General features: G+C 39.4%; 1 protein-coding gene across 1 annotated transcript in view; it reads left to right on the top strand.

The window, feature by feature from the left end:
• The window catches only part of dlgap2a (discs, large (Drosophila) homolog-associated protein 2a), a 141,507-nt gene extending 126,165 nt beyond the window's left edge, over nt 1–15,342 (top strand). Inside the window, exons 9-13 of the mRNA XM_041812843.1 lie at nt 3,424–3,512; nt 3,646–4,085; nt 4,217–4,308; nt 13,860–14,012; nt 14,695–15,342. Of these exons, the coding sequence (XP_041668777.1) occupies nt 3,424–3,512; nt 3,646–4,085; nt 4,217–4,308; nt 13,860–14,012; nt 14,695–14,901 (981 nt within the window). The 3' untranslated portion in view covers nt 14,902–15,342. The remainder of the gene's footprint in view (nt 1–3,423; nt 3,513–3,645; nt 4,086–4,216; nt 4,309–13,859; nt 14,013–14,694) is intronic.
• The last annotated feature ends 8,627 nt before the right edge of the window (nt 15,343–23,969 follow it).

The raw sequence follows: 23,969 nt of genomic DNA, 5'->3' as shown, positions 1-23,969 counted from the left end.
CTGCCAGGAAAAGTCACCAGGTGTTGTTTGTGTGTTTGGATGAAAGGCAAAGTGGTTCAAGTTTCTGCTGATGCTCACAGTTTGCACACCTGTGCTGAAGTCCTGACTGTAATCACTGATGCAGTGTGTGTATTTATACGTGCGTGTATGCCTGGTTATCTCTACCCAAACATGTCCAGGGTGGGTATAGTACTTGGTAAAAAATCTCACAGCCTCTGAGGTGTTTTATTTTCCTTCACTCCTCATCCATCACACCCATGAAACTCTCTCTCTTTCCATGAGCTGGACTTCACTCTGCCTCTAACACAAAGTAATGGAGGTCACCTCAGCAAGCTGCTCCACACTCATTTCCTCCCTGCTAACAGCTTCTCCCAAGCGGCACGACAGAATACAAAATGGCTCTCCAAAAATGTCATTCCCCATCTCTAATACTGGCCACTCTACACCAAAGGTAGGGATGACATTTTCCCACAACAGAGGCATGCCTTGTTTTGAACCAGGGCCTTTGTGACATTGAGATAGTGATTGATGAATTTCACACACTCAGAAAGCTTTTTATGGACATATCTAGAAGGATTTTAATGTCATTGATGGAAATATTCCTGATGCAACTTAACAGTCACAGAAATACTCTGATAACCAATCAACAGTCACAGAGTTACTCTGAAGACCACTCAACAATCACAGAGTTACTCTGATGACCACTCAACAGTCACAGAGTTACTCTGATGACCACTTAACAGTCACGGAGTTAGTTTGATGACCATTCAGCAGTCACAGATTTACTCAGATAACCAATCAACAGTCACAGCGTTACTCTGATGACCATTCAGCAGTCACAGAGTTACTCTGATGACCACTCAACAGTCACAGAGCTACTCTGATGACCATTCAGCAGTCACAAATTTACTCTGATGGCCACTCAACAGTCACAGAGTTACTCTGATGACCACTCAACAGTCACAGAGTTACTTTGATGACCATTTAGCAGTCACAGATTTACTCTGATGGCCACTCAACAGTCACAGAGTTACTCTGATGACCATTCAGCAGTCACAGAGTTACTCTGATGACCACTCAACATACAAAGAGTTACTCTGATGACCATTCAGCAGTCACAGATTTACTCTGATGACCAATCAACAGTCACAGAGTTACTCTGATGACCATTCAGCAGTCACAGAGTTACTCTGATGACAACTCAACAGTCACAGAGTTACTCTGATGACCATTCAGCAGTCACAGATTTACTCTGATGACCATTCAGCAGTCACAGAGTTACTCTGATGACCACTCAACAGTCACAGAGTTACTCTGATGACCACTTAACAGTCACAGAGTTACTTTGATGACCACTCAACAGTCACAGAGCTACTCTGATGACCATTCAGCAGTCACAGATTTACTCTGATGGCCACTCAACAGTCACAGAGTTACTCTGATGACCACTCAACAGTCACAGAGTTACTTTGATGACCATTCAGCAATCACAGATTTACTCAGATGACCAATCAACAGTCACAGAGTTACTCTGATGACCATTCAGCAGTCAGAGAGGTACTCTGATGACCACTCAACGGTCAAAGAGTTAGTTTGATGACCACTCAACAGTCACAGAGTTACTTTGATGACCATTCAGCAGTCACAGATTTACTCAGATAACCAATCAACAGTCACAGAGTTACTCTGATGACCATTCAGCAGTCACAGAGTTACTCTAATGACCACTCAACAGTCACAGAGTTACTCTGATGACCATTCAGCAGTCACAGAGTTACTCTGATGACCACTCAACAGTCACAGAGTTACTCTGATGACCATTCAGCAGTCACAGATTTACTCTGATGGTGAGTTTGAGTGGAAGAACTTGATGAGATTGCGAGTCAGTGCCCTACCTCATAGATGTTATAGATGTTCTATAGATGCTTAAGAATGAATGGGCACAAATTTCCACAAAATAGAACCTACAGGGTGTTTGCAGCCAGCTTTAAGTGGACACTCATGGAAGTTCAGTGTCCACAATTACAACATGTTTATGCTGGTCTGAATATGTCCAAGCATGTTCACTGTCCTACTTTAGCATGATATCATGCTAACATTTCCCACAGCAGAAAAACAATATTGGGCAGAGACCATATGCCTCTCTTTTTTAATTTTCAGCCTATTTCTGGTATAGTCAGAGTAAAAAAGACTTTGCAGACACTAAAGAAGAGATACCGAAATGACAATAAGACAAAGACAGTTTTATGACAGCAAAAGAAATAAAACGATTGGTGCTATAAGCCAGTATGAGATTGTGAACACTAGACAAAGAGAGAAGTGAAAGCAAAGACGTTGTATAATAGAAACAGAGTTGGGTGTGGAACAAAAGAAGAAAAAGTTATAGATAGAAGCAGAACAAGAGAACTGAGCAGTGATGGTAAAGCAAGTAAGATGTCTGGGTCCATGTGGAGGTCCAGGCAGGGATAGAGTGTCTAAAGTTGCAGCTGGATCAGGATTACAGCCATGCGGGGACTGACTGGATCTTTATGAGTCACCTCTCCTTCCAATTCATGAATATGCATTTTATATATATATTTATATATAAGTTTATCTTATCTTATCTTGTTTCCCATCTAGGATTGTTAACCTGAGATCTAACAGCTTAAAATACTTGACATACATAGGCGTTGAGCATCTCTCTGGGATTTTGCTACTCAGTTGTTTTCCTTTTGACTCAGCAGACCCTGCATGGATCATTTATTGATCTTTTTGAAGAACTGGGGCTGATGCAACAACATGCATCAACAACAGGCAGTTCGAGAAGAAGAAGAAGTTTGAATTTGTGCCATGATTTTGATAAATGCAAGTGGAATTAATCATTGAGCTACAAGAACTGTGAGGCTTTGGTCTGTTAAACAAAGATCTTCTATGAAGCTGCATGTAGAATCAGTGGATAACTCCCTATGGGTTCATTTTTACAACTGTGCCCATTTACCATTTCATATGAAAACATTAAAAGCACTGCTTTGACCAGATAGAGTCCTGCCTTTGGGGGGAAAACAGTTTCATTATTGCAAATTATAGCACAGAAAATGTTCTTTCTCCTCCCTATTCTGTATCACATACTGTTTGTTGCAAAGATTTTCAACTATCATGGATATTTCTAATTTAATTGTACATTATCAGATATAGCAGGCAATATATCACGCAGCCCAGCCTCGTTCATTTGTTGGATCGATTTCCATAGAAACCTCAAAAGCTGCAGGAAACCTCTTCAGTCCCGTTGCCTTTGCTGCCTCCATAAATCATGCAATGTTTACTTTCTGACAGGCCGTGTGCAGTCAAGGAGCTCTGTCCAGTCCCAAACCAATAAAGCCAGAAGCACTGGGAAATGTTCACATAATGAGAGGAACTTTTGGTTTGTTCATTTCTCCACATTAGGTTGAAGCAGCCACGGACTCTGAGTCTGAAAGCAAAGGCTCGCGGGAGTACCACTCAGTTGGAATCCAGGTGGAGGACGACAAGAAAGGGTGAGATAATGACTGTGGGATTTTCAGCCTATTAAAAATCCTCATTATTATGAAAAGTAGTCCCATTGTTTTTGCCTTTGTTTGCCTTATTGCTCTGTGGGTATAAATGTGTATTTTTGTCTTTTAACCTCAGACAGGGCAGGTTTAAACGCTCCAATAGTGTGACTGCAGCAGTACAGGCTGATATGGAGTTGGAGGGCTTCCCTATCATGGAGGACAAGGGTCTGCAGTTTGGTGGGGGCTTCCAGCGTCACTCCGAGCCCAGTACGCCCACCCAGTATGGGGCAGTTCGAACAGTACGCACCCAGGGTCTCTTCAGCTACCGTGAGGATTATCGTACCCCCACTGAGCCCCCCAGTCCCAGGGAGACCACCAGCGAGTCCACGTGGCAGCTGGAACCCCCTTCTCCACGGGACAGTGTGACCTCGCCGGGTGAGTCGGGCAGGGCGTCCCCCTCCCTGAGGAGGGATGGGAGCTGGTTCATGCAGCTGCTCCACACAGAGACCAAGAGGATGGAGGGCTGGTGTAAAGAGATGGAGGCAGAGGCTGAAGAGAACGATCTGTCAGAGGAAAGTGAGTGTTGTTCCAAAACCTGATTTGTGCCGGCACATTGAAGATAGATTTTTAGAAATGTGCTGTAAAGAAAGTACAGCGCCGTAGTGTGTGTGCCGTTCTTGATACAATTTGGGTGTGTGTTTCCTCAGTCCTAGGCAAAATCAGAAGTGCAGTGGGAAGTGCTCAGCTGCTCATGTCTCAGAAATTCCAGCAATTCTACTGGCTGTGTCAGCAAAACCTGGTAAGAAGCCTACTCAACAGAGGGGGTGTATTTATGGTTTTAAAAGTTGCTCTGTGAATATCAATGTGCTTGTTCACTCAGGCAATTTTAACATTGAAAAATTAGCATACATAATCACAAAAATGCTGATATTAAGTACAACAGCACAACATCCCTTCCTCCCTCTTTAGGATGCTGCAGTTCTTTAAGCAGCATTGATTAAAGTTTATTACTGTTTTAGCACAATAAATGAAACTTAGTTTAGTTCACAGCTCATTCTCACAACTAGGTGGCCCAGTTAACCACAACTTCCTTTTCACTGGTACCTGCAACTCTGGTTCTGCTTATATTATATAGTGCTGCTAAGCTTTGCCTCCTCCACCCCAGCCTCCTCCTTTCCAATCAAGAACTGGAGGGTCTATTACTGCATAGACAGCTGTGGCTAACCCAGGGAGCATCTTGAGAGCAGCTTCCTGTGGCAAAATCCTGGCGAGTGTTCCTACCAGCTTTGATAGTAATAGGATGCATATTATCGGTATCAAATGATATATCAGTGAGAACCACTTTGTGAAGAAACACATCATTTGTGGCTATAAGTATTTCTTCATTAGCAGTTATTAATCAGTACTTACATATGCTGTTATTTATGTTTGGTGGTTAAGCTGTTCTGGGATCCCCCTGCCCTCAAACGAGCCTACATGAAAGCATTAAGCAGGAACAGCACACATTCCTGCTCTTCCTATACCGATAAGGAAAGCATACGGCAGAGAAGAAGCAGAACCCCCAGAGCAGAGCAGGCTCAATAGCTGCCAGCTGATGAGGCTTGCGTGAGATCAGCTGATCTCAGTCACGGCAACGCCAGACTCTGTGGCCTGCCTGAGTTAACACTCTATGTTTGATTTATTTAAAGTTCTTCAACTATCCTGTATGTTTATGAGACGAAATGCATTCAAGGATACATAGATAATTTTGTAAGTTTTGTTGTTGTTGTTTGTTTTGGATCCTTTGTTCTTTTGCATTGAAAATGGGCACCTAACCCACCCACCCCCACCTCACCTAACCTTCTCCTTGAGTTGCTGGTACCTGACTTTGGGTGATCCAAGGGGTCATCTGCAGCGTCCTCAAAGAGCTAGGGTCATTGTCTTGTCTGTATTTTACTGTATTGTCTGGTTTGTATATGTTTGCTGTGTTTTGTTTGTTGTTATGTCTGTGTGTGATAGTATTATAACTTTTTAAAAGCAAAATAAAATATATATTAAAGTTCTTCAACTATCTGCATAATGGAAGGGCAGGAAGGCAAACCAAACGTCCATGCTCAAGTCCATGGAGGACAGAAATTAAAACTATAGAGCAGTTCAGATCAGGAGAGTCTTTGAGGCTTGACTGTAGGTGCACTACTTTGAATTTGTAGCACTACAGGACAAGAATGTGATGATACGGTATAAAGTGGGCCCAAGCCAGAAACAGCTCTCCACAGCTTTGAAGTCAACATCAAATCATTTAAAGTGCCTACAAAGACAACATTCTAATTCAAATCTGTAGCGTTGCTTGAGTAGCTAAAGACCCTCAGACCCTGAGAGGCACTCAAGATAAAAGTATGATGTGGATTCCAACCAAGCATTCAAGTACTAAATGCATAAGAGAGAGATCATTTGTATGCCCTTGTTATTGGAATAAGGATTTGTGCTGAGTAATGAATATGTAGGGTTTAACATGATATTTTTAAGTAGCAGTGCACCTTAGGTGGTTATTGAATGAGGAGTACAAAATCAAATGTAGAAGTGAGTGACCGATACCCCAACACTGTAAGCAACAAAATAATAATAATAATAATAATAATAATAATAATAATAAAAATAATAATAATGATAATAATAATAATAATAATAATGGTGCAAAGTTTGCTACTCTCTACACAATAACCCTATTCATATATGCATAAAACTACCCTAAATTTTCAGGACTTGTGCTCAGATTTTTTCCTGTGAAATGGGGTGAACAGATGTATGAATGCAGTAAGACATATCCAGAAAATTCACCACAACTACAGTGCTGAGAAATATTATTTAACCCCTTCCTGATTGCTTATTTTTTTGCATACTTGTCACACTCAGCTGTTTCAGATCGTCAAACAAATATTAATATTGGATAAAGATAACCTGGGTAATAAAAAAATGCATTTTTAAAATGATGATTTTATTTATGAAGGGAAAAGGCGATCCAAATCTATCTAGCCTCTTGTTAAATCATGAATAAACTGCGACTAACCACATTATTGAAAAGCTGAGCTTAATTTCACTAGCCACACCCTGGTCTGGTTGCTGCCAGACCTGTTGAATCAAGAAATCACCTAATAACTAATCTGTCTGACAAAGTGAAGTAGGCTGAAAGATCTTAAAAAAAAACCTCATGCACTCCAAAGAAATTCAAGAACTCATGAGAAGCAAAGTCATTGACATCTATCAGTCTTGAAAGGGTTACAAAGCAATTTCTAAGGCTTTGGGACTCTAACGAACTACAATGAGAGCCATTACCACAAATGGAGAAAACTTCAAACAGTGGTGCACCTTCCCAGGAGTGGCCAGGCTGTCAAAATTACTCCAAGAGTGCAACAATGATTCAAACAGGAGGTCACCGAAAATAAAAAGGAAAAAAACACAGAACAAAATCTAAAGACCTGCAGGTCTCACTTGACTCAGTTAAGGCCAGTGTTCATGATTCAACAGTAAGAAAGACATTGGGCAACAATGGCATCCATAGGAGAGATTCAAGGTAAAAACTGTTGACCAAAAATAACACAAAGGCTCATCTCACATTTGCCAGAAAACATCCTGATGATCCCCAAGACTTTTTGGAAAATAATCTCTGGACTGATAAAACAAAAGTTGCAGTTTTGGGAGGGTGTGCATCCTGTTATATCTTGTGTAAAACAGCATTTCATAACAAGAACATCATAACAACAGTCAAACATAGTGGTGGTGGTAGTATGATAGTCTGGGGCTGCTTTGCTGCTTACTTGCTGTAATTGATAGAACCATGAATTCTGCTCTCTACCAGAAAAACCTGAAGGAAAATGTCCAGCCATCAGTTTGTGACCTCAAGCACACTTGGGTTATGCAGCAGGAGAATGATCTGAAACATATCAGCAAGCCCACCAAGGTTTTGGAGTGGCCAAGTCAACTTTAATCCATTTGAGATGCTAAGGCGTGGCTTTAAACATGCTGGAAAATCCTCCAGTGTCACTGAATTAAAACAATTCTGCAAAGATGAGAGGACCAAAATTCCTCCACAGTAATGTGAAAGATGCATCTGCAGTTTTTAAATGCTTATTGGAGTTGTTGCAGGTTGTAGGTTGTAGGTTTGGATGCTTTTTTCCCTTAATAAATCAGATCATTATAAAAAGACTGCATTTTTTATTCGCTCTAGTTATCTTTGTTGGATCTTTAAAAAATGCTTGATGATCTGTAACATTATAGTGTGACAAATATGCAAAAAAAAGGGGGGGCAAAATACTTTTTTACAGCACATTAGGTGGAAGGGGGGTGATGACGTGCATACACTGCATAACCACAGTCTGCATGCACATCACTGATGCATCTTCATGCATGTAATGAGACTGCTTTGGTATGTTTTTGCTTACCATGTCCTTCTCTGCTCTTTTGCAGCAGACATATGGTTGACTTTGTTGCTTTGTTGTCATTCTTTTTATGGCACGTCTTTCTTCTTGAAACCAGCAGTCTCAAAAATCCTGATTAAAAGGACTTGAGTGCATATGTAAGAACAGACACAGAAAAACTCTGGAACATCTGAGTAGAGTCACGCATAATATTCAAAATGCCAGTGCTGCTGCACTCATGATTGCCTCTTGTCCAATCAAAGTAATTTTTCATGTCAAGCTGTTCTATAAATAGAGGTATAGTTAGATTAGATTTTATTTTGTTAAGAGCAAAAGATACATGATAAAGAAATATTTCACATTATAACAAATGATAACTAAAATCCTGAGACTCAGCTTAACATTTCAATATGAATAAATCAGGAAATATCCATCTGAATTTTAAGACAGGCAAGAAAAATGAGAATGACATGGTTTGAAACAAACAAAGCACTCATGTTGAAAAACTCTGGCTGTGCTATGAAATTAAATTTTATGACTGTAACAGCTTCACACTCTTTTCTGTGTCCCCTCAACCTTTCTCATTAAACGCTTTAACCGACACTAACAAACTGAAACACAACCCCACAAATATCACTGATTGTGAAAAGCTGCTTCACCAGGAATCAATAGCTATCCAAAGCTTTTTCTGTGTGACCTGGACACAGGATGGGTTCGAGTATTTTTCAGGGATGAAGCTTTGTCCCTCGGAGAGCAATCTGAGCCAACCCTTTGTTTCAATAAACTTAAGTATCCAGACATCAGCTGTTTTATTGCTCATCCGGAGCAGGAACACACAGGGTCAGGGCTTTCTGCCTCATATTCTTGCACTGTTCACAACTCCTTTTATTGATCGCAGCCAAGTACCCAATATTTCAAATGAAGTTGGTGCAGAGTTATGAGGGATAGTGTGGCTGTTTTTTGCGATGTGCAGCAGAAACTGCTCATTCAGGGGAAGTGGGAGTTGCACAAGGATTAGACTCATTGAACCAGTCTTTAAAGCTTAGTCTCACTCTAATACACCATATTATGCAAGTTTATTTAATGACTTTTGTGTTACAAAAAGTTGCATAATTTCTCAACATACTTTGTGCACATAGAAAAATATCCACCTTACATTTTGCCTTTATTGTATAATAAAAATGAAAGGCCTAAATGCATGTCTAATTGTGTTTTATCAGGCTGTTCCTCTCTACTGCATGGATCAACTTCTACAAAGCTTGATTTAAATAAGCTTGCATATTAGAGACAAACACTCTGAAGAAGTATCTCAGGATTAAAAACACACACCACCACAGCCAGGACTTAAAACTAACTGACTCCTCCTAAATCTGCCAGCTTGGGATATGTGAAGCCTTAAGACGACTGAGACAGTTTTCAGAACATCATCAGTTCACAGGTCAGAAAAAATAGCTGATGAAGTGCTGAGGTGCTTCCTCTGTAATTACAGATAAGGAAAAAAGGGATCTCTTCCCAGCTTACCTTACATGATGACTCCATGATATCTAAAATACAGGGCCTTTTTGATAAATCCTTTCGCTGTACAATAGAGGATTATACTAACCGTGTAATACTTTACAAATATCAAAGCAAAAGTTTGACTCTCTTAAGGAATATTGTGCAAATTTTAAGAACTTTAGTAATGTCACCTGAGGTTTCAAATAAATAAGATAAGGTTACCGTAAGCATAAATCTCAGAATCACTGACAGAGTTTTATATACTTGCTCACATTTTGGTAAATGTCACACGATCGTTGATTTGTAACATAAGGATTATGTCATGACTCTCCCCGTAGCATGGGAATACAAAGCCCTCCCTTTATACTGTAAATCTTCTGGCCCATCAGACAGCAGCAGCCATCAGCAGCCACCTTATCTAAATGTCACGAGGTTTAAAGTGTGGGAATGTCTCTGGGGGATTTCAGCCTATGCAGCTGAATACAACTGTGAAACTGCGGCAGATCCACAATTTCTGAAATCAGGTTTATGTCAAAGCTGAAACTTCCACTTCGACTTGAGACACACTGGAGAAATCAAATACAACCTGATACAAGAGTTAAATAAAATTTTGTGAATGATGATGTGTGAAGGCTTGACCCATAGACAACCCAACCATGCATGTCAGGGTGTGCAACTTCAGTTGTGAAGCAACCACAGAGTCTTAGCACTGTGCAGAAGCACAGCAGATAGACCATTTAGCTTCCTGCAGAAGTGATAAGGGGAGGCCTGATATTTATCATGTAAAAAGAGAAGAAGATAGGACTTTTTTAGGTAGAGGTGCTACCGGCTTCTTTCAATAGTTGGGCTAGCTTTAAATCCATGAAATTTACATTGAATTGAGTAGGGGTGCAGACCCTTATCATAGAGGGGAGATTTGAAGCAAGTCATACGTTCAGTAAGAGAGTTACATTAACTTCCTGTTAAATGGCAAGATGTCAAAAAGGTGCTATCACCACTGACTCGTCGTGGAATGATACTGTGATGCTATTGATTGGGGCTTTTGTGTGAAAATCTGAGCTTGACAGGTTCAACAAACAAAGAGCAATGAACCAAGTGTGGAATTTTATCACTTTCTGTGTCCAGCAGGGGGCATTCTGATGACATGAATCAGACTGACTTCCTGTTGGTATTTCTCTGTGAATCCAAGAGCACCACTTAGCCATTAAGCCAGGCCCACACATTAAAATAGTCCTGTTTCTCTGTCTTTCCAGCATGGTTATATGTGTGAATTTCTGTAACAACAGGTGTATTTAAAGCCCTTCAAGAAAGTACTTCCTGTTTGATGGCGTTTACTACAACAGGGTTAGAGATGGGCCTTTGAGCTATTGATGGCAGTTTGACATAAGTCTTGGGATGTTGGGTATGAATGTATTCAGATAGGGACCCTTGTCATGCATGTGAAGTTTTGTTTTGATTGACATAAGCACTTTGAAATTATAAGTAATATATATAAATATTAAACTTTTAAAAAGTTGTCCAACTTTGGGCCCTAGTCACAGCCCTTTGGTGAAAACTAAAGTTTTTGATAGTGTATTGACTCCATCTTGTCTAGAATACCCCCAAAAAATCTGGAGTCAATCAGATAAAACCCCTTGGACTAGTTTGTTAAACTGTGCAACCTGTCCATCATCAAAAAACAAGAAAATGTAAACTTTAACAGTAGTTAGCATATTTCCTTTACATTTAAGAGGATGGTCATAAGAGACTTTCTTTTTGGTCTGGACTTGACATATATGTGTACTGATTTTCATGCATGTAGCTCATTCCTGGCCAATGGGCTGCTCTTTAGGGAATCACAGTGGAAGCATTTTGGGAAAACTGCCAAAATGGGAAATTTTGCCATGGTTCTGAATTTTATGTGAATTTTGGTGAGTTTTTGAGCATGTTAGGGCCCCAATATTAGCCTTCCTTTCTGTGGAATAATAACAACTCCTACATTTTTGATAGGGTCTTCCGATGTTGTTTTCAGGCCCTAATAAGGGCTGCAAGCTTCTGAGCTGGCCCTCACAGCACTTTGCACAGCATGATGTCAAGACCTTTTGCAGCTCCAAAGTGTGCTACAGCCTCTTGGTCTTTTTCAGACACAGGAAAACACAACAAAATCCAAGGATTACTCTGTCGTACCAGTAGGTAGCGCTGTGACAAAATGACAATTCTGGCATGTAGCTACATATAAATAGCAACATTATCTTAAGAAAGTTTCTTCCAGTTTAGATTCAGTTGTGTTAGGCTTGCCTACCTGCATCTACAGCCAACTTATAAACCACTTTCAGTTTCAAGGCAAAACATTCAAATATGAGAACTTGCCGAAATTACGCCAACTTTTTTTGTATTCAAGTTTAAAAGCTTTTCATCATCAAGGTCTTCTTTAGCTGTACACCAATTTTAAACATGATCAGATTTATCCCTTTGGAGGATTTCATTTAAGTATGATGCCTGGAAACGACTAAAAATACACCTAAAATTCAACTTCAACCTAAAACAATGGACTTCTGTTGTGTTTAGAGTTTGGGTGGGTGGACTCTTTTGTACCACAGGTCATGATGCATGCATGATACATGTCTACCAAATTTCATACATGACTGTAGGGGTCAAGACATCGAGGGGTGAAGAGCTGGGAATAAGGGTGAGAGGATGGAGGTATGGGGTAAGGGATGTGGGGATGAAGGCAGATTTTGGTGACACTTGTGATCAGGGATGGATGGATGCAGAAACTGTGGAGCTGTTGTGAACTGGTTCTAAAACTTGGGGATTTGAAACTCAAGGTAATGGTGTTAATTGAGACGGCGGGTTGACTGGTACAAGCTGGTGATGGTACAATGTGAGGAAACTGGAAGAACTGACACCCAGGGTGGAGGAGCTGGTGGATGGAAGAGACTTGTGTCTGCTGATGTTGGTACCTTGTTGATGTTGGGAACCTTGTCCTTGAAATGATCCCCTAGTTATTCCTGTATTTTGACAGAGGGACGTTAAAAATCAAGGCCTTGGAGGGAGTGGGATGTGAAAGCAGGGTTAGAGGGTTCTGAGTGAGTGAAGCTTGCTTGTACACATTTGGAAATGGAATTTGATTGAGGCCTTCCTACTAAATTTAGATAAAACTATATTTTAAGAATGCTTTGGCCCTTGAAAATGTAATTCATCAGGCCCCCTTGGGCAAACTCCTCTCCAAATGAATAACAGCAGGGCCTCTGCACTAATTTTTCAACACGTAAAGCAATAAGCAAAACAAATTAAACATTAGGTGCATTCAAAGGGATTGATTTGAGTTTGACTACTTTAAATTCTCAACCAGCTTATAGCACATAAATAGCTTCATATTGAACAGAGCCCTCTGGGTTCTAGTCATAGGCAGAAAAATCCATTCCAACACTGGCTCTTAAATGTCCATAGGTCAGACAGAGAGCACACTCATGACCTTGGTATTATCAGCACCAGGTTGTATGAAAGGTTGTGAATAATTTGTAGAGTGAGCTGAATAAGGAGCTCCTTATATAATAAGACCATTGTTAAAGGTAGCAGTTGTCCCACATACAAATGCTAAATCTTAGCTCAGTAATTGGAAGAAATTAGCTCTACTTAGAGAACCAATTCAAAAATTGCATTTGATTTTTTTTAAGGATTAAACTGGAATTGAATTAAAGTCTCTAATGACCACACTTCACTCAAGATCATTAAATAAACATATATAATAAACATTATTTTCAAAATGTCCCGTGCAGTAAACAGTAAGCAAACACTGCCGGGTTTAATGTTTAATGTTGAGATATTAAAGGGTGTAATGTTTGTTTTAGAGCCTTGTCTGCTGCATAAATTTAAAATCTGAAGGGAAATGCTTTGGAAAATTAGGAAATGAGGCTCAGAGCTACAGTATTTTGGAATACTAATGCTCACACAGCATTAACCATATCAGTCTGTTATATTTAGGGGATAAGTCAAATCAGGGGCAGAATGCACTTAAAAAAAAAAAGCACAATCATACCAAAAAGTTTTGAATTCTATATTTTAATACTATCTCTACATTCTTCACTTCAGCAGTTTTATTGTCTTCACATGTTATGGCTGATTACGACCACTAAAAGCTGCAGTGACAATGAGGCATTTGTCAACCAGAGGCTTCTTCCATGTCAGGAGTTGAGGACTGATATTGTTGTTTCATCACAACTTATTGTCTCTAATTTGGGCTAAAATTCTCCCAAACTGGTATTCAAGCCCATTTTGAGTCTTATAGTGACATCTAGTGGACCAGAGCTGAAATACAGTAAAAGTGATTCAGTTTTATGCAAAGTATGTGTTTACAAGCATAAAATGGCCATTTATCTTTTATGCAGCACTGAACCAATAATCTGACTCTCTTTACTGTCTGCACAGACATCACATCAAGCAAAATTGGAACATTTCTCTTCTGTGTTCTTTATAGGACCCCAGTGCCATGCCACGGCCCACCTCTCAGGACCTGGCTGGGTTCTGGGACCTGCTGCAGCTCTCCATCGATGACGTCACCATGAAGTTTGACCAGCTGCAGCAAATAAAGAACAACAACTGGAGGCCCATTGACAGCCCAGAGAAGAAGGTGAGGGAGGGCCTCTGCACTGTCCTAGACAGACTCAAGGTAGTTCTATATTTCAGCCAGGAACACTCTTATTATACATTTTACAGTTTAATTACAAAATGTATAAACACTTTTACTTGGTGGAGAAGGCTCAGCTCAAAAGATGCTCCCTCGGTTAGTCAAGTAGCATGCTTTGACTTCCAGGAAGCGCATCGCTAGATTGAATATTAAGCAATTAATCCATAGTAGTGTGAATCTGAATATGAGGGTGCAATAAGCATATGCTATAAAGAAGGAGGCTGGGGTGGAGGATGTTAAGCTTTTCCAGTAGCAGCAGAGTAGTGCATCAGCATTAATGCAAGCAGGGATTAATGAGAAGTGTGTCATATTTAACTGTATCGCTGTGTTGAGAGAAAAAGCTGTGATTGGCTAAAGCAGCTGGGAGGTAATAATTGTGATCAGCTGGCCATCGGCTGTTCATGGCTGGGCGTATGACTGCCCTGCAAGAGCTAACACTAGGCTTCATTTATAGGCTTTTCCTGCATCTATCCCCTGTCCTGTCCCTCAAATAAGGGCTAAAATGAAATCTTAAAAAAGAAAGCTGTTTCTATATTTTCCTTTGATTTGTTTTGCACAATAATTCTGCAAAAACCCAAACAACCAACCTAAAACTCTCCTCTTTTATGCTCTTATCTTCATGCAGCCACAAGCTCCTGTACCAAAGAAGACAGCGCGACAGAAGAGTGTGATACAAAGGGAGAAATCTCTGGACCTCCCAGATAGGCACCGGCAGGAGGCCCGGCGGCGACTAATGGCAGCCAAGCGGGCAGCCTCATTCCGGCAGAACTCAGCCTCAGAGCGAGCAGACAGCATCGAGATCTATATTCCCGAGGCTCAGACTAGACTTTGAGGAGACAGGGTCAGGGGCCAGCACGCCTCCCTGCACCCACATTCAAATGACTTTAAAACTAGCCTTTTTTCTAGACTGCTACTCTCTCTACTCTTCCTTTACCCATCTGTTGTCTGATCTCGATAGCCATCCTCAGAGCCCATCGCCAAAAACCATTGGTCTGTAGGATGTGCCAAGCCTCCTCTCCCATTACACGAACAACTGTTAGCAGAAATGTATGTCTGACATGGGTCGGTTGGGTTTCTCCTTGGTTTGCTGTTGATCCTGAAACCCAGCCTACAAGCTCGCTCATCCAATGCCCTGGATGGCTACGTCTGTAGATTTTCAGCATTTGCAAAGTGCCATTTTAAAAGTGCAGCTTTGAAAACCTACCAGCAACCAGGCCTTTGAGCTAAAAAGAGTAGAAGAGATATTTATTTCAAGTTGTTCAGATATGGTCAAAGTTAGTAACCCTTCAGTATTTTAAAATGATTTATGGTTAAATTATAATTTTTTTTTATTTCTTTAGTCTTTTTGTGCGGTAAATGTCAATTACAGGTTTAAATATCACAAAATTGTTGTAATTTAAAATCTTTGAAAAGTGCCAATGCTTGAAATACCTCAACTATGTGCATGTGGCACTGATCACCCATTAAAGGTTATTCAGGCAGCCCTTAAAAGCTCTGGACTGGTCAGTGTTGAAAAATGCAGCTTTCTATCCAATCTGGTTGTAGTCAAACTGTTTTCTCGGTCTGGATTGGAGGAAGATTGACATCTGTCAGCTCATAAACATGCACATTTCATTTATATCTCATGTACCTGTTGCCAACTTTCAAATATTGACATTTACTTGAAGCTGACAACATGCAAGTCTTGTGCCAACATTTACATCAAGTCAATGCAGTAGAAAAAACTATGAAAGTTTATGTAACTCCTTAGATCAAAATGTGTAGACAAATGCACTTATGCACTTATTACAATTCTCTCTATTTTCAAGGGAAATGTACATAACAAAGTTCACAATAGTACTGTTGTATTTTTGAATTGTGAGCAGGAAGAATATTCATCTTATATATATATAAACGTATATATTTATTTTCCATAATGTCCAATGCTTGCCTGCCCTCTCTATTGCTTTGACAAATCTGAATCCATTACATACCTAAAAGTAGCTGAATCCTACAGAAAACCACACTGCTGTGTTTCCTCTAATTCTCTCAGGCCCTTTCAAGTAGCAGCTTCAGCTACGCTTATAATGAGGAGTGATTGAAAAAACTGCCACAACATGAACAAAATATCTCCACAGAGGTTTCTTTTACCAAGGGAATAGTTTCCGATTTCTTGAAAAGTTCTGTTAAGTCTTCTGAAGCAGTTTTATAACAGCGTTCAGTCCCTCTCAGAAACAAAAGTGGGGCAAAGGTACTACAGAGAAGGAAAGAAGAAAGTCCCAAATAACTCGAATTGTGCTGTTGAAGGGACGCACACAAGTAACAGGATATGAACTGTCTGTGGCTGTGCAGGCATGATGGAGTAAACTAGTTATTATCATTTGCCTTTGATATATATCACAGTCTCTACATGTAGCAATAGCACCAGCTATTCATAAGCTTAGATGTAACCTACTTCCTAGGGCTCATAAAATAGAGATTCAAGTGCAAAATAGAGATTTCCACATGACTTACTAGCACCACTGGCCACTATTATGCAGCTTTGTGGTTAAGAAATCTTTAGAAAACCCCTGAGCTGGCAAACTGAGCTAATACACTGAAGTAAATTAGCTTGCTAATTGCTCTTGTTGTCTTATTTAGAAAGAATTGTTTTGTGGTTGTTATAACATACCTTTACACCTGCAATTTCATTTATAAAATATATATATATATATTCAATGATATAAGATATAAAGTTTTAGATTATATTTATAAAAATATCACAAAGTGGTTATGAAATGTGTAGCTAGATTAGCACACTCGAGAGATGTTTGACCCCCTATAACTTAAAGGAAGCTGTTAAAATAGGGATTCCTTTGCAAAGTGGAGATTTTTGCAACCCTTAAACGTGATTCTCTAACTTTCAGTCATAAACTTGCTTAAAGGTTCTGTAAACATTTTAGAACCACTGAAAAACACATTAGCCAGCTAATATTAGAGATTTTGAGATTAAGAAGTGAAGAACATTTGTGTGGTTGAAATGCTGTCTCACCGTAACCTTCAGGATCATTTCAGCCAATGTGTCCTAGATTTGATAGCCTACTTATGTACACCCTTACACCCTCACACCCTTAATGCAGCCATATTGGTGACATTGCAGATATTGTTCTGTTAGCATGCTAGCGCGCTAGCTAACATTGGCATCCGCTAGCTAACATCTAATTAGCAACAGCAGCGGTTTTCAATCAAGAAACAGGCATTTAAGGCTAAATCAGTTAATTTTCTTTAAACACTCATATATGCAAGTCACATTAATGTAAGTGGGTGAAAATAGCCGTGATTCTAATAGCCTAAAATATATTTATAACGCTGTTACAAAAGAAGTAAAAGAAAACGGTCGGTTAAACTTTTGTCACTTCCTGTTAGTGCATAATTTGAGACAGTGTTAACCTACTGTGAATAAGTTTTCTGTACTCTCCTGCATTTAAGTATACTGGATTACAGTATACTAACAGAAGTAAGCGATTTGAGGCATTGAGATTTACTTGCAAAATAGAGATTTCCATCATTTAATTATGCATATGGCCTACTTAATGGCAATTGTTGCAATTAATGGTTAATAGCTTGATTTTGGAAAAAGTTAGAGCTAGCTAACTGGACCAAATGATGAGAGCATAAAGCATAAAGAACAAAGTATACTTTATTAATACATCATCTCCCCTGAAACTTGATTTAAAAAGGTTTTTTAATAATATATTCAAAATGGTATTTTATGACTTAAATCAGAACGCCACAGATTGGTGACTGAATCTTTCAGCTAGGTTAGCATAATCAGATATTTTAGCTCCTTTATAAACAGTGTGAATAGGCTGGTCTACGAGTAGCTAGCACCGTTTTCACCAAATGCTAACCAGCTAAGAAGTTCTTGTTATGCTTTAGAGGGACATTGGTATAAAAAATGTTGAGTTCGCCGGTTAAAGTAGTAGTTCCAACTTTACACACTGATATAGTAGGGTGGCCACATGTCCGGCTTTTGGCCGGACAGTCCGGAATTTGAATGCCTTGTCCAGCATCTGGCACTTTTTTCTCCTCCTTTTGGAGTTGCACCTGAACGTCACGCAGCATACATTTCTCTCTTTCTCTGCACATTAGTCCGGTGTTTGTATGTTAAATATGATCCTGGTAATGTATATACAGCGTTGACCAAACATAAACTTAACCTGGCCGTCACACATTAGTAAATTAACCCTAAAGATATCTATTTTTGGAGATCTGTGCCATCCGTGATCAATGAAGTGCGTGCAGTGTCCACTCGCTCGCTCTCCCTCTCTCCTGATACTTGCTGCACAGAAACTCTCATCACGCCTGTCCCGTAAATTCACCCGTTATTCTGCAACCTCTGTTGTCAAATGTAAACTTCTACCATTGTTTAGTTTGTGAATTTATCATAAAACTCTGACATTTCCGCGCTGGTTCTGATCAGAAATTAATTGAAGTTGTCAAACTTCCTCGAGCGGATCAGCTGTTTTAAAATCAGATCGCGGGTGAAAACAAATAAAGACAATGTATATTTTAAGGTGATTTAATAAAAGACACTGAAGCAGAAATTTAAAAAGATCATAGAGAGGAAGAGATAGAAGCAAAATGGATGAGCTGCTGTGTGTGAGGGAAGGGGAGATGTGCAGGGGTGTAAGGGGGGCAAGATCAGCTGGTTTATAGCTTTATTTTGAGAAGACCCCAATTAAACAGATAGCTTATAAAGTGGGATTAAGGTTATAATCAAAATAATTGACCCATGGTGACCACTTTTTATAAGACAGATGGAAATTAAAAATATCCTTATTATTGCAACAAGGAATATGATCTTTAAAGTCATGATAATTTTACTAACTAAGAACTGTGTCTTTTGCAGGTGACAAACTCGAGCTAAATCGCAAAGACTTTGTATTAATTATTATTGTAGTAATATGTCCTTTAGTTACTTTAGCTATTTTAAGATACTTTTGAGTATTGTTAGGTGAGTATGTTGGTGCAATAGTGGTGGCAGTGTTGGGGGGCCTCATATCAGAGTCTGCTTAGGGCCTCACTTTGGCCAGGGGCAGTCCTGGATCAATTGTCCTTCAATAAGTAGAGTATCTCATAATCACTGTCTCATGATACCATCTGGACAAAATTGTATTGTAGCGGGGAGTACACTAGAGTCCTATTTGTTGTGATTATTATTGCTACAGTAAGTGCTGCAAAGTGTCCTCCTTTTTGGTGCTGTGGAAATGGCCACCCTAAGATATAGTGTTGTATGAATAGCTGGTGCCGCCCAATTATTTTAGGCAGTGTTAAAGTAACGGGGCTTACAAAATAAGGCTGTAGAGGTTTTGGGATTTACTCCCAGGGTAAATTCTCAGTTACTTGTTCATTAACTCATCTTGAGTTAAGATTCTGCTGCTCTGTATTGCCAGTAACTTGAACATCAGTCATTGAATTGCCAGTGTTTTATTTAAATCACAGACTTAAAGACTGAATTCTATTGGTAAAATCTTTGGATAACAAACCAACAAAAGGTGCTTCTTTTTAATGAAATATAGCCTATATAGATCTACATTAACAATCAATGCAACACAATCAGATATCAACTGTTAATACATAACTTTAATGTCTATTTTTATGACTTCGAAATCTTAATGGAGCATTAGTGGTGGTGTTTATTATGGGTAGGACCAGGCAGATTTAGCAAAGAGCGTTAAAAGCAAGCTTACTTTGAGCATTTTGTGTGGGTTTGTGTCTTGTTGATGTGTGTGGATGTTGTTTTTGTAGCACAGCACAGAATAGGGTAAATCTGAGGTCAGAGTGGCTTGATTTCCTTATTACTACCCAACTGTGGCCTGACCTGAATCTCTCACACACCAATATAGATACACATTTTTATTGTCCCTGTATTATCAGCACTGTGTTAAACTATTTCAGATACCATATCATAGCATTTGATTTATTTTGCCATGCCACCAATTGCATTATTATAAAATGCAATCAATAATTAACCAAATCAGCATTTTATGTTGATTTCTTCTTTTAGCCCTTCGGGGCTCTGTATGCATGTTTGAAAATGTCATAAATGTTGTAGCAGAGTTCAAACAACATATTTCAGAGCATTATATATGGTTTTCAGTACAACAGCTCACATATGTGCTGTGCAACACTTGAATTATGCTTTGGGTTAGCTTCTGCTGAGTGTGAGATTATACATTTTTTTTTAAAATTCCCATCTATAACGCTAAAGTTTTTTCATTACAGAGGCAGAGACATGACAGCAGTTTTCTGGGAGGTGTCTGGGTGCCTGATGCCAGGCAGTTGGCAAAGCAGAGATATCCCCCTGCTGTTTCCAGGGTGGCAGGCAGACAGGAGAGAGACAGACTCGGCTTGACATATGCTGGCTTAGAGGAGACAAGAGCTCTGCACCGAGCCCCAAACTACACTTGTCTGCAGTTGTGTAGCTGGAAGGCTGTTCTGTAAGGATCGCTAGGCGCTGTGTTTGTTTTGTTTTTTGTTTTTTTTTTTTACCTGCCTTTGACTAAGCAAAGCAGCTTATGCAAGATATGTGGTCCTTGGTGAGATCAAGTGAAGAGCCTCAGAGGCCTTTCAAAGCTTGTGTTGATAAATGTGTTGCTGGTAAGTGGACTATATTGTAGATCTTAAGCAACCGCTCTACAAGTATTTCTGTCATTCTTATGTGGGTTACAACCTCGAATAAATGATGGAGGAGTTTCTCCCTTATGCAAAATAATCAGTGCTGTGAAAAAAGCAAAATATCTTCCACCTCGGTTCAGTTAAAGCACATCTCTTCTATAAAGAGACATTCATGTGATTGCAATTGGATGTTTTTTTTTTTACCTGGAATTAGAGTCAGAACTGAGCAGAAAAATAGGAAAGGTTTGTGCCATTGAGCTGCACACTTCAGTAAATTTACAGCCACGTCTCAAGGTAAGAACGACAGAAATCGCACATTTAGTTTGGAAAAAAAAAAACACTTTATCTTGGTACCAATACTCTCAGAGCAATTTTCTAAACTAAGAAGAAAAACTCTCTGCTGTTACAGCTGGGTCAATTTTATCACCCAGAGAAAACAGTTCCCATCAACAGAAAGTGTTTTATTGTATTTTTTCAATTCCTTTTGTCCAAATAGGTATGAACACACTATTACAAGAAAAGCTGTTAGGGCCTCCTCTTACAAAGCGATCGCTTGTATTTCATTTTCGTAGCCTATTTTATGTTGGATCCCTTTTATTAATGTACACTTGAACAGTGTGCTTGTGAAACTGTGAGCATTACAGGGTTCCTCACTTAGCAGCATTTTAAAATTATGGTAATCTAACAGCTAAGCACTCACCAAAAGATTGTGCGAAACCCCGAGTTGCAGAAGACTCACATTTAATCTCAAGAGGGCAGCAAATAACTACAAGTGCCATCAATTTTCAACTTATCCAGTATACTGTAAAATCAATATTCTACGTAGCTACATATCCCATATCAAGTTTGTACAAGCAAAGCATTCTTACCATTGCCAACATTTCCCCATTTCTGATCACATTCTTGCCATTTTAGCTCATATTTCAACATATGTGGCCTCATTTCTGGAACTACTCTTCTATCTGCTTTACTCTAGAACCTATTATGTGAAATATTTTAAGGGGAACTTTTTCGTATCCATGCCGTGGAAAAAGCATCAGACTCACTGAAACAACAATTCCTTGATCTTGGAATGTGAAACCACTCTATAATTACTAGATACAATGAAAAAGGTAGTTGTTTAGGTAAAACTATTTTCATCTCTTGTATATCATATCTATAGTGAGGATGAATATAATGCCAAATATTCATTATTTGTAAAGAAATATATATAGATATATAAATATATAATATATGCCTCATTGAAACATGACTATTTTCCGCATTTGTTCATGTTTTGTTGTCTTTTCACTTTGTTGGTTGTTTTCTAAGCTGATATGATGGCATGCAAAATACTGATTCTGAATGTAGGCTTATTTATTATTTCTCTCTTTAAAACTTACGGCACTGTTCCCACTGATGTTATTTATTCATGTGTCTGTCACATATGCATTTTAGTGTGTTATTTCACTGTAAGTTGCTGTTTCATCAGGTTATTTTTGTATGATTTGAGTAGTTAGCAAACTAAATGCATTTCCCTCCATACTTTACGAGCTGAGCCACTGAAAAGTTTTTCCTCTTTGAGTAGTTTATTCATTGCTGAGGTCATCCAGTGTAAATAATTCTGCAATTAAATTTTTTGGAGAAAAGGTTTGAAAATGTTGTCCATGTGGTGCCTGTTTATTCTCTCAAATCAAATTCCTAAGAAAATAATGCTGCACTGACATCATAATATATGTGAAATGTTTTGAATTTCAGTGAAAGTCCCTGGAAAGTGAAATGCAAAATTTTGTGTCTTAACACACTAGAAATGTTGGAAAAAGTTTGCTGTAAACATGTGAAAACACCGAGATCTATCTGTGACTGAATTTTGGATTTAGACTGTTATAAAGTTGTTCACCTCTTCCCTGGCTTGGTTTTATTTGAGCAGGGCAAATAGCAGAGGTGGAAAGTAACTAAATTTACTCAAGTTACAGTAATTGAGTAGCTTGTTTGTGTACTTTTCAAAATCACTACTTTTAATTTTACTTCTCTACATTTTAAAAGAAGTTTTGTACTTCTCTATTTTAAAAAGCATTCAGTGGTGAGCAAAAAAATTAAATACTGAAAGCCAAAACAAGGAGGTTCTAGTCTTCCTCCAACAAGAAAATGGCCAGAAGTTTGATTTTCACAGCACATGATGGTCTGTAGTGAGGAGTGATGTGTCGGTCGCGAAGGAACCAGCCCTATCGCCCCATCCACATGGAGATGAATTCAGGAGAATACTCAAAAGTTTTTTGTCGCATCGGTGCTTCATTCACACGGAAATGGCGTTTTGAGTGACTGTAAATGATGCTTTTTGAAACTGGGTCCCAGAGTGAACAAATCTGTAAATGCTTACCGTTTCATCTCCTTGTGGACAGCCAACCGCATCTTTCTTGAAACAATTATATCATACATGGCGTAGCCTACTTAGGCTGCATGCGCTGTCGAACCAAAGCAACAATGGCGGATTACAGGGCTGTGTTCGTGCTGCCGAGGCTACTGAGCTTATTATGGCTTTTACAGCAAAATCTGATGCTCCTTTACCACCACTGAGAACAGCATACACTGGATGATCTTAAATCCACCATGGAGAACAACAAGAAGGGCAACTAGGAGAAAGTTTGTGGCAGTTTTCTGTAATTTTCTCTCTTTTGGTGCATTTCCGTGGCAGCGTTACAGCGCCACTTACAGGCTTGGCATATATACTACGGCATTTTTAGTCGTTTTCAATGGTTCCTTGCTTATGCAGACATTTCCTGAAATGATCCCATATTCACAGAAATTTTTTGGAAACGAAACAGAAATATATCGTTTTTGTCTCCGTGTGGACAAGGCCTTAGCTGCTAGCTGAGAGGAGGATCAGGGGAGCCACATCCATTTCCTGAGAGGGGCGGGGTCAGGGGCGGAGTCAGACAGCTCAGTAACATTTAAAGCTACAGACACAGAAACTGCTTGTCCTGAGCAGGGCTGAAACAGAGGTTTTTTAGACATGCAACAATCCTATACTGGAGTGTTTTTTTCAGCAACAGACTTCTGAGACCAATATAAACTCGACTTAAAAGAGTAAAATATGTCCCCTTTAAAGACATTTCCTCATTAACATAAGCGCTGGGGTTGACTCCATATGTATGTGTAGCTGCATGTGTTTGTGTATACAACTTTTAGCCAATCAGATGCGATAACAGAAACGCTGGAGGGGAAGGGGATGATGTTGCTCAGTGCTCTGTGACCATTCAGTCTCCAATCAGAGAGAAAGAG

This window comes from Cheilinus undulatus, linkage group 18, assembly GCF_018320785.1.
Source record: "Cheilinus undulatus linkage group 18, ASM1832078v1, whole genome shotgun sequence".
NCBI lineage: Eukaryota > Metazoa > Chordata > Actinopteri > Labriformes > Labridae > Cheilinus > Cheilinus undulatus.
The sequence above is the reverse complement of the archived record's forward strand: the minus strand, read 5'-3'. Positions and strand labels throughout refer to the sequence as shown.